Raw genomic sequence first — 10,794 nt, 5'->3', positions numbered from 1 at the left:
GTCATTGTTGTTTGGCGGGTCCGGGCTGGGGGTTCGAACCCGCCACCTTAGGTGTACGTGGCTGGCGCCTTAGCCGGTTGAGCTATAGGCGCCGAGCCTGTTCTTCACCTTGATACTTGGCAGACCACCCTCAAAGACACTAGCCATAGCGGCCCCCAAGGGAGCCCATGGTGGAAGGGGAGGAGGGGCTTCTCTCTCTACCCCATGAATTTGATTACAAAACAAGTGGAGGGTTGGGGCCCACAGGCAGCAGTTCCCATTACTGAGTCCACTCCAAAGGGCAATGTCCTAAGGTGTGAGAAGTAAGAGTTGAGTGGTGGGCACAGGGGTGGGTTGAGGGGGGCAGGCTCGCCTCTGACCTGCGCTGGTAGGTCTGGATCTGGTGCTCGATGTGTTCCCGGTAGGAGCGCTCAGCAGTCTTCTGGGTCACAGCCACCAGCTGGATCAACTCAGACCTGGGTGGAGTGGGGGACAGGTTATACAAGACAAAGATAGAATTTGTTCCTGGGGCCAAAAGGCTGCCATCCTCTGCAGCAACATCAGAGGCCTCCCTCTGCCCTGCTCTTCAGGGCCTCTACAGTGGCAGCATACCCTCCTCCCAGGTCCTGCAGTGGACAAGAGTAAAGCCTCCTCCACCCCTGATCACAGAAGGATGCAGAAGGCACAGCAGCCTGGGGAGGGCAGCAGCCAGCACTGCCATGGCCCCACAGCCCCAGGCCACTTACTTTTCCAGGGACTTGAGGATGTAGTTATAGTTGTTGTGCAGGAAGATGGCACTAAGAGCTGGGTCCTCATACACCTTGGACTTGCTCAACAAGTTTAACTGCAGGTTGCCCAGGACTTTACCTGTTTAGGGAAAGATGGGGCCATGCCCAGCATGACTATCTGATCCAAATGACCCAATCCAGGACCCACTAACTAACCCCTGTTCATCACGCCTGGTCCTTCCTAAGGAGGCCTCAGCCCCTTCCCCTTACTGTCTGAACTGGAGGTTGGGTTCAATTCGTAAGGTTAGGTGGGACTCAGGGGAAGGACCCAAGAATAGCTGGAGAGCAGAGAAAGAGGGATGGGAAGAGACAGGGCAGCAGGTACTGGGCTGGTGGTCTGCCCGGGTGGACACTCACAGATATAGGTGCTCAGCAGTCGCTTGCTGAACTCAGAGCTATAGCTGGTGGCTGAAGAACTAGTCTCTGTGAGAAGAAAAGTCCTGTTATGGCAGTGGTGGCAGCTGAGACTCTCAATGGCCCATCCCCCAGCCCAAGGAGTAGCCCAAGGAAACACTGGGATAAATTCTGGGCTTCCCCAGGCAGATAGGACCCAGGATCTCTGAGGCAGAGTTGGCTGCCTATTGAGCCATGGGGCTGCATCCTGCTGCAGAGGGCACCAACCCTGGACGCTTCTGGAACCCTGAGCTACCCCTTTATGATGGGTGGTGTTATGAGGCTAGCCTACATCAACAAGAAGGCTGGCAGACCCCTGCCCCTGGCACCTGACCCACCCTGGGTGGTATCTACAAGGCCCACTTTTCCCATTTGCCAACAGCAAGTCTTAGAATGGGCTCCCCAAAGCCCACTCTCCCAACAGCCCCCTACGAGGCCCTCTGAATAGAGGAGAGCTGCTGCCCACATAGAGTGGAGGCCACATAGTGAGGGGCTGGGCTGGCCTGCAGGGTGTGTGCAGGGTGCTGGCCCTGAGGGTGTGCTTGATAAGCTCAGAGACAGAAAGTGGCCAAGAAGGGAGCAGAGAGGTGGGAGTACCCAGAGAGAACTCATGTCCTCTCTGACCCTATTCCCTAGTAGGTCCTGCGAGTCGGTCCCCAGGGACCCTCACCCACCAGGTGTCAGAGGGGGAAGGTGGGGCTGCAGAGCCACACTGCTTACCTCGGGGGTCTAAAGGAATATTGTATGTGTCCCCAAGAACTACGGAGTGAAAGGCAGTGCACATAGAAGGGATGGAGGGAGACAGAGGGAAAAAGATGCAAAGTGCAAAAAACAGGTTAGAAACAGCGCGTCAACCCAAGTCCAGCAGACCTCTCCCCACGACAGTCAGAACACAGACAGCAGGACACACTGGGCAGAAGCCTCTGCAGACCAGGGACACACCAGAAAGTAGAGATCTGGAGAACTGCAGGCCAGGGGCTATCCCTTGACCCTATACCCCTGGATTGGGAGAGGGGGGAGGGCCCACGGCCTCAGAGCCCAGGCCGACGTGGAAAGGCCTCTTCCTCACATGCTGACTTCCAGAACGCCAGTCCCAGGGCACAGGCTTCTAGAAAGACCCCTAGCAGGCTCTGAGATGCCACCTGCTGAAAGGCGAGCTGGGTGGGGGGCAGGGGCAGAAAGGACACCTTGTAACCAGCTAGTGCTGCTCCCAGAGCAAGGATGGTCAATGGGGCCAAGGGAGGGGCCTGTGCTCAGTCATGGAAGGTGCAGGCAAACGTCACTTTCCCCCTGTTCAGCCCTGGCTTCCCCCAAAGGCCATACCTCACCCCTCCACAGACTGGAGAAACCTTCTCACCTCCCAGAGGGGCTCAGTGCCTCCCGGGGCCTAACCCCACATCTCCAGGCTAAGTGAGAGAGTGGGGCCGGGTGACCAGCTGGGAGGTGCCAAGTACCTTGGGAGGCCAGCATGGCGCCAGCTGTTTCCTGGAAGTCCAGAAGCTGCTGCAGGAAGAGGATGGCCTGCAGGAGGAGATGACAGAGGGTCTAGGCAGAGGGTCAACTGGCAACACCAATCTGCCGGCCTGCCAAAATGAGCCCTCTGACCAGCCTAGGCAAGTCTAGGGAAAGAGATGGCTGGACACTTCATCTTTCACCCTTCAGGCTTTGGCCTGCCAGGAACGACCCTGTCTGCAGCAGACACTAAGTATTCGCCATCCATACTGCCACTAGTGGCCATGCATGCAGGTACGAGCTGCTCTGGGCCAGGGTGGGTCCCTGTCACTGACTCTAGAGCCTACTCTAGGCCACCTCCTCTGCCTCCCCTCCTCAGTTGTCCTCATGCAGCACCTACATTGCTTGTGAGCTCGTGCACAGTGCCGTCCTTGGGCATATTGTACTCCTTGTCTGGGTCATTCTGTGGAAAAAGCAGCCTCAGCCTCTAAGTCTCTGAAACAGCCTACGACAATCTCAGGCCCTCCCCATGCCCCAGTCAGCCTGCCCATGACACCACCTCCTGGCAGACAGGTGTTAGGACAGCTGTTGGGTACAAGACTGAGCAAGACAGGACCAAAAGTGAGAGGGGCTTCCTTAGGGACCCAGACCCCCCAGGGAAGCAAAGCAGGGCTTAAGGGTGTTGACAGGAGGAAGGCAGTGCAGCTAGCTTTCTCACAGGGCAAACCTGCCCCTCTGAGAGGCCTGCTCTCTGAAGGAGTTCCTGGGGCTGGGTCATTGCATGTTGGGAGTGGAGGGAGGGACGGCACCTTGATGTTGTCTGCAAAGTCCTCCAGCGCTTTGGCTCCTATGGTTTCCATGGAGGTGATGAGGTTGGGCAGCTTGTTCTTGGTACTGGCAGCAGTGCCCTGAGGAAGACACCACTGCACACCCTCCAGGCAGCTTGGGCCTGGAAACCACTCCTTCCCGCTGCGCCCCTGCCCCAGGACTCAGATTCTGTAGCATACGAGAGCTACGTGCTCCTGTCCGTCCAATTACCCCGTGAGTGTCTTGATTTTCCCAGAGCCCTACAGGAGCTGCTTCCCTTTGACCTTGTAGCAGAGGTGTGGGGGCAGGAAAACAGGGTTCTACCAGGGAGGGGTGCAGGACGGCCATGTTGACCAAAAGAATTCCCCTTTCCCATGTCCCCAAGGGCCTCCCCACATGCATACCTGAAGCACCTGGTCAAACTCAGGCTTGGTCTGCTTAAGGTGCCGCAAGATGGGGAAGACGGTGAGCACCGTGGAGAAGTCATGCCGGATAATGGCCTTCCGGGCAGCAGACACAATGTTCTCACCCTCGAGCATCAGCCCATCCAGCGCGTCCTAGGAGAGGCAGAGTGGTGAGAGCTGGCGCTGGGGGGGGGTGAGGGACTCCATGGGGTGCAGGTTGAAGCCAGTGTGCTATGACAGAAGAGGGGCAGTGAGGAGCTGGAGAGTATCAAGCCATTGCAGGTCCCCAGGGCACTTGGGTGGGGGAGGTGGCTGGGGTCAAGGGCTTTAAAACTATGGTGATAGGCCAGGCATGGTGGCTCATGCCTATAATCCTAGTACTCTGGGAGCCCAAGGCAAGTGGACTGCCTGAGCTCACAGGTTAGAGACCAGCCTGAGTAAGAGTAAGACTATGTCTCTAAAAACAGCCAAGTGTTGTGGCAGGTGCCTGTAGTCCTGGCTACTCAAGTAGCTGAGGCAAGAGAATATCTTGAGCCCAAGAGTTTGAGGCTGCTGTTAGCTATGATGCTCGGGCAGCCTCCTGAGGGAGACAAAGTGAGACTCTGTCTCAAAAAAAAAGAAAAAGACTCTGGTGACAGCTCTCACTGGTGGGATATGGCAGGACCTGTATCAGGGAGTCAAAGGTCTTCTTCTGATGGTGCTCAGGGATGATGTCAGCCAGCAACTGGTACTCGCTCTGGGCCAGTTTGACAAAGGCACTGACGCAGTGGATATAGGCATCGGTCTCCACATCCAGCATGTCATCTCTCCCTGGGGAGACAGCAGAGCCCCTGAGATGCTGGTCTGGGGACAGCCACTCTCCCTGCTGAGGGGTGTGAGTCTCCCTAGCTCCTGGCCTGTAGCTCAGACCCACAGCAGATGGCGAAGAGGCCGAAAGCTGTGAGGGCCCCAGCAGGCCCCAGCAGGTTCAAGGGGAAAAACAGGAGCTGAGCGCAGCCTTTGTCTTGGCTTCATTTTCAGCTCTCCACAGATAGTATTTGCCCCTAGAGCATCAGATTCTAGAGGTGGCAGGGAGAGGGATAAAAGGATAAGGAAGGAGATCCCTAGATTAATTTCCCGGATATGGCAGGTCTGACCCCAGGTCCAAGGATTCTTTTTTTTTTGGCCAGGGCTGGGTTTGAACCCACCACCTCTGGCACATGGGGCCAGCACCCTATTCCTTGAGCCACAGGTGCCGCCCCAAGAATTCTTAATTGTACCTGAAAGGGGGAAGCCTGGGGTGGGCAGGTGGCACTGCTTGCCCCCAGGAGGCGGACACTGTGGTCATCTATCTAGGAAAATGCTGGGCCTGTGAAGGCAATTACCAGCCTAGTCAGGCCTTCTGGAATATACAAAAGGATAGTGGGCCATGGCGTTGGAGGCTTCTGGAAAGGGAAGCAAGCCCCAGCATGGGAGGGCTCCTTGGCTGCCAGCTGCTTCAGGAGCAGACTAGATCCCACCACCAATGGAGGCCAGGGCAGGGGAACCTGCAGATAAAACAGCCTGGTCCTACATGCCAAGGGACAGGCTCCAAGGGTCAGAACTGTGGAATTGTTGCAGGAATCAGATGTCAGGGCCTCTGCCCTCAAGGGAACCGCCTTTCTTCTCTGCCTGCCTGCCTTCTGAGCGATAGCAGCTTCTCCTCTCGGCCCAGGCCCTGAGAGCTAGTCACTCCCATCTGCACAGAGGCAGAGTCCTGATGCCCAAGAGAGGATGGCGAGAGAGGCAAGTAGGCCTGGCCCATCCTCAGCACCGAGTGGGCCTCTGGGCCAGGCAGGAGCAAGCCGTTTAGGACCTGCTGTGAAGGCAGTGACAGCGGCGGCCCTTGGGCTGGGCTGCATACTCACCAGCCAGTGGCCCGTGCTTGTCGTTCGGGGCCTCAGACAGGTGCTTAACTCGGAAATCATGCTCGTGACCTGGCGAGACGTTGGCCGCACAAACACAAGCAGCGTTTATCCAAGGGCCAGGCAGCTACCCCTCGGGGTACGGGGAAGAAGCCCTTCAGCTCCAGGAGGGGGATGTGAGGTGGGTGTAGGGAGGGGGGCATCAGGGAAGGCTCGGAGCCCCTCTTCTGCCTCAAATCACCTTGGGAACAGCCGTTTCAAGCCTGACTTCCAGTGAGTGCCTGGGACCATCCTTGGCTGCTTGTTTTCCCAAGCCTAAGGCTGAGGGAACATGAGGAAGGACCAAGGAGTGTCTGAAGACCTTTGTAAGATGCAGAGGGTCTGATGTTTAGACCCAGGGGGTTTCCCCATATCTGGGGAGAGCCCCAGTTAGAGAAATGTCACTGCTGAAAGGGGACAACCTTCTTTGGTGTCCTCGGGCAGCTGAATTGGCTGTCCCTTATATTGGAGGTAGGGAGGGATAGGCCTCTCCAGGCCCCTGTCCCCTGGTGTATACACTCCCTTTTCTAAAGAGGAGACAGCCAGGAGGCCTTGAACAGCTAGGTCCTGATACTGCTGGTCTGAGCGTGAAAGGGCTGCCCCAAGACAAGGGACTTTCTCTGAGTTCACACAGGAGACAAGGACAGAGACAAGGAGGGGAGGAGTGGAAGCCCCAGGGAGGGCAGAGCTGCCATCAGCCAGATAGGACCAGGCCGAGGGCCAGAAAACCTGCCCCTGTGCCCGCTGAAGCCTAAGTGGCATCAGGGACCTGTTGTCCCCACCCTGCTCCCCTGAGGGTTTTCCCTGAGGCCCTCCTGGGGGAGGCTCTGCCCTGCCAAGTGAGCAACACACAGCGGAGGAGGAGGGAACAGGAGGAGAACACGGGGTGATTACCTTCCAGAGGAATGAGGTTAGAGCCCCCCTTTTTCCCATCTAGACCATGCTGGGAATACTGTTTCAGAAGGTTCTGAGCCTTACGGATCGTCCCTGTCACCAGAGCCACACAGAGAGGAGATAAGAAGACCTAGGAAATGAGTGAGAGAAAACAGCAGCGGCCCTCCACCTGCCCCAGGCCCACACCCGGCCCTCCCACAGTGAGCAGGCCCTGGCCCAGGACTACTGCGGGCCCAGGGGACAAGAATGAAGGAAAGGAAGCATCTCTGCTCCAGATGGAGCCTTTGATTCTCTATTGACCCTCATCCTTCTGGATTTCAGTTCATTTTAGAAAACGTAGAGGGTTATGGAAAGAGGATTTACCAGAAAAGGTCAAACTGCCACCAGAGTAGCCCTTTAATTAGAAGAGATAAGGGCCCAGGATGGAGGAGCTAGTGACAAAGCTCTCACACACAGAGGGCACCAGGAGGCTGGCAGAGCCTGGGCCACCTTTGCCCAGCCCCAAACTCAGCCAGAGTTGTCCGGGCGTGCTCAGTGTTGAGACTTTGGCCAAGAACAGGCAAGAGGAAGCAGAGCCTGGGAGGTGGTGAAACGGGAATGAGTGTGCTAGAAGCGCTGTGCCCAGGAAGGAAGGCTCAGGGACACAGAGGCAGCCTGGCCCCATGAGCCAGTGGTGTTCCCCAAACCACCAAAGCAACTGGAAAAAATTCAAAAGCCAACAAGAGGTTAACAGAAGCCACCACACAGAGAGCAGGGGAAAGGGTACATGCTCTTGGCATGGGGGAAAAAAATAACAGTTAGTGTCACAAGTGAAAACAATAAAAACAAAACTGTAGTGCCCACAGCCTCCTGGGTCAGCCATCTCTATGGAAATAAGACATCTCAGGGCAGAAGACATGGGGAAATAAAACAGCATTTCAAGTAGACAAGGGCAGCTGCCTTGTTAACAAAGTGTACTGGGAGCAGCAGAGGTGCCCACGAGCTTAACTCTCATCCATCCCCCCACTGCATATCTGAACACACTGATGCTGCTGAGCCCTGGCAGCTCCCCAAAAGGCTGAGGGAAGAAAAGGACAGGGTCTGGGAGGCTCATCTCAGTCTGCACCACACCAATTAGCTCCTAATGACTAAGTCTGGCGGCCTGGCTCACACCTGCCCCCCCCCCCCATATGCTCCCTGTTCAGTAAGCAGCCTGGCTAACGAGCAAATCACATTCCTGTCCTGTAACCGGCCAGGAGCACATGGGGCCACTGGCCCCATAGACGCCAACCAGGATGTGGACGTGGATGTGGATGAGGGTGCTGAGCTGCCAGGTGCCAAACCCATCAGGTACCCAATTACCTCCAGCAATGCTGAGGCTGGTGTCTCCTCACCAGTGAGGCCTCCCTGGATTTCTCCTCAGAGCTGGGAACCAATGTCGAGAGAGCCCGATTCCCCGAGGCCCTGACATCAGGCCTGAGACCACTAGCTCCTGACAACTCTTGATAACCCACAGAAACAATGGGACTCTCATAGCTGGAGAGTCTCCCTCTTGAGCTCTGAACCAAGGGTGGTTTGGGTTTACTTTGAGCCCCCTGAGATCAGATCCCTCGTTTCTGAAAGGCTGGGTCCCTGTGTGGCTAGCAAGCACTTCTGGGGCAGGGCAAATTGGGTTCTAGGCCCCGAAGAAGGCCTGTCAGAGAACGAGGCAGAAGAGGAGGTGAGCACAGACCGGTCAAGGCCCAGGCAGCCTCGCAGCCCCTGGAGACAGCCGCTCCCCACACCCCAGAGGCAGAGCGGTGTGCCTGCTGCCGCGCAGGCAGCTGCAGCCCAACAAGCTGGGTTAGTAGAGTCGCTCTTTGCAGCAGGCTTTCCAGGGGATCAGCCAGGACACCCACATTGGAGGAAGCAGGCAGTGAGTGTCCTGCTTGTGTACTCTATTTTTTTTTGAGACAGAGTCTCACATTGTTGCCCTGGGTAGAGTGGCATGGTCTCATAGCTCAAAGCAACCTCAAACTCTTGGGCTCAAAAGTTCTTGCCTCAGTATCCCGAGCAGCAGGGACTACAGGACCTGCCACAATGCTTGCTAGTTTTTCTATTTTTATTTATTTTTTTGAGACAGAGTCTCAAGCTGTCTCCCTGGGTAGAGTGCCGTGGTATCACAGCTCACAGCAACCTCAAACTCTTGGGCTTAAGCAATTCTCTTGCCTCAGGCTCCCAAGTAGCTGGGACTACAGGCACTCCCCACAACGCCTGGCTATTTTTTGGTTATAGTTGTCATTGTTTGGCAGACCTGGGCTGGATTTGAACCCGCCATCTCTGGTATATGTGGCTGGTGCTCTTGCTATTCAGCTATAGGTGCTAAGTCAGTTTTTTTTTTTTTTTTTTTGCAATTTTTGGCGAGGGCTGGGTTTGAACCCACTACCTCCAGTATATGGGGCCAGCACCTTACTCCTTTGAGCCACAGGCGCCACCCATAAAGATTGTTTTTTTCTTTTTGGCAGTTTTTGGCCAGGGCTGGGCTTGAACCTGCTACCTCCGGCATATGGGGCCAGCCCTGAATCAGTTTTTCTATTTTTAGTAGAGACAAGATCTCGTTTTTGGCTCAGGCTGGTCTCAAAGAGCTGAGCTTCAGCAACCCTCCCAGCTCAGCCTCCCAGAGTGCTAGGATTACTGGCCTGAGACACCACAAGGTACCCCTAATGCTCGTCTCACTGTGCCCTTGAGGGTACCCCCCTACTGCTTCTCCAAACTTTAACAAAAAACCAAGGAGGAGCCTTTGTAGGAACAGACACCTTGTTCCCTGAGGGGCATGGCAAGTAGGGACTGAAGAAACAGAACAAGAGGAGGGTCCCACAGGTCATACCTGGGGTGTGTGCCTGTAGTACCAGCTGAGTGGGGTTAGGAGGGAGCAGCCCCCGGCTTCTCTGGCTTCCCCTCCCAGCGCTACCTCAGCAGCTCCCACCCTGGAATGTCTTAGCTTCTCCTTGAGCCAAGGCAGCCTTCCTCGGCAGCCACAGGCAGCCAGGCTTGCCAAGCTGTGGCTGACACACAGAGACACTGTTTACCTGGAGCAGAGACTACAGGGAGGTGATGACAGGGAGAAAGGACAGACAGTGAGCTGCTCACCCCAGACACCCGGGACCTATGGCCCAGACCTCTCTCAATGCCCCTTCCTTGACTTCTCTACAAGGCACTGACTGCTCTGCAGTCTGAGTGCCCATTTAAGTTCTCCTCAGAAGATGGTCTGGGCTTGTTTTACTTCCTGGATTGACAGGAGAAGTGTAAACTCTCCCTCATCTACCCCTCAGCTACATGTCACTTCAAGCTGCCTGCTCTGACTTTCTGGAAGTGGAAGGCTGGCATGCCCACCCCTCTTCTATCCCACTGTAGTGGCCGCAGCAGCATGCCTGGCCTGTAAAGGACAATAGAGTGAGAGAAAAGGGGCACAGCTAGTGGCTCTGCCCTGATGGACCCTGTCACCTTGCCTCAGGACAGGTAACAGCACTTCTGTGACCTCCCTCTCCAAAGATATTATGTGATCCCTGGACTCTGCTGGCTGGAAGGGAGGACCTGTTGGCAGGTAGACAGTTGCTTTCTGTCCTGTGTACTACACTTAGGTTTACCATGAAGCCAAACTCTGGAGGCTGGTGCTGCTAAGCCAAGGGTAGACAAAGGCAATGTAGGTCCCAGTCAGCCCTCTAGCTGTTGCACAGATGGGCCAGAATGGGGTCTCACCTGGCCGCTTGACTGGCTTCTTGGTGGGTGTGTCTTTCCTCTTGTTAGGGATAGCAGGGGAGTAAGGAACCCCAGAGGAAGAACTGCTCTTCCGGAAATGCTCCCTCAGGCCCTTGATGGAGCGGTCCAGCTGGCTGGAGCGAATCTGGTAGTAGACATTCATGAAATCTGAGGAGAAATGGAGCAGCAGAGGTGTGGGGGCTGGTCCCTGCCTCTGCCTGCCATGCTTCCCCCTGCCCACAGGGCAGCAGCAATGGAGCCCACAATGACTGCTTGTTACCTCCTTCCTAGCATCTGCTCTGGGTTACAGCCACCCATATGTCTTGTCCCAAATAAAACAAAGTCTTAAAAGAGAAAAACATTCCCCAAGAGAACTGATCATTAGGTGTCAACATTTTTTCTTTTCCTTTTTTTTTTGAGATAGAACCTCAAGCTGTC

The 10,794-nt window shown here is 55.7% G+C and overlaps 1 protein-coding gene across 5 annotated transcripts in view; it reads right to left on the bottom strand.

The window, feature by feature from the left end:
* Positions 1–10,794, bottom strand: part of EXOC7 (exocyst complex component 7) — a 22,326-nt gene that overhangs the window by 1,716 nt on the left and 9,816 nt on the right. For 2 of the 5 annotated variants that reach the window (XM_003786108.3, XM_012803175.2), the window contains exons 6-16: positions 10,357–10,524; positions 6,640–6,732; positions 5,710–5,778; positions 4,488–4,633; positions 3,824–3,976; positions 3,422–3,520; positions 3,013–3,075; positions 2,615–2,681; positions 1,125–1,190; positions 726–846; positions 360–455 (exon numbers count right to left, since the gene is read on the bottom strand). In XM_003786108.3, coding sequence (XP_003786156.1) covers positions 360–455; positions 726–846; positions 1,125–1,190; positions 2,615–2,681; positions 3,013–3,075; positions 3,422–3,520; positions 3,824–3,976; positions 4,488–4,633; positions 5,710–5,778; positions 6,640–6,732; positions 10,357–10,524 — 1,141 coding nt within the window. Of the gene's footprint in view, positions 1–359; positions 456–725; positions 847–1,124; positions 1,191–2,614; positions 2,682–3,012; positions 3,076–3,421; positions 3,521–3,823; positions 3,977–4,487; positions 4,634–5,709; positions 6,028–6,639; positions 6,733–10,356; positions 10,525–10,794 lie in introns of those variants that run through there. The other 3 variants (XM_003786109.3, XM_012803176.2, XM_023511113.1) reach the window with 3 other exon arrangements.

This window comes from Otolemur garnettii, unplaced genomic scaffold (assembly GCF_000181295.1).
Source record: "Otolemur garnettii isolate 467f Iridium unplaced genomic scaffold, OtoGar3 scaffold00018, whole genome shotgun sequence".
Classification (NCBI taxonomy): Eukaryota; Metazoa; Chordata; class Mammalia; order Primates; family Galagidae; genus Otolemur; species Otolemur garnettii.
The sequence above is the reverse complement of the archived record's forward strand: the minus strand, read 5'-3'. Positions and strand labels throughout refer to the sequence as shown.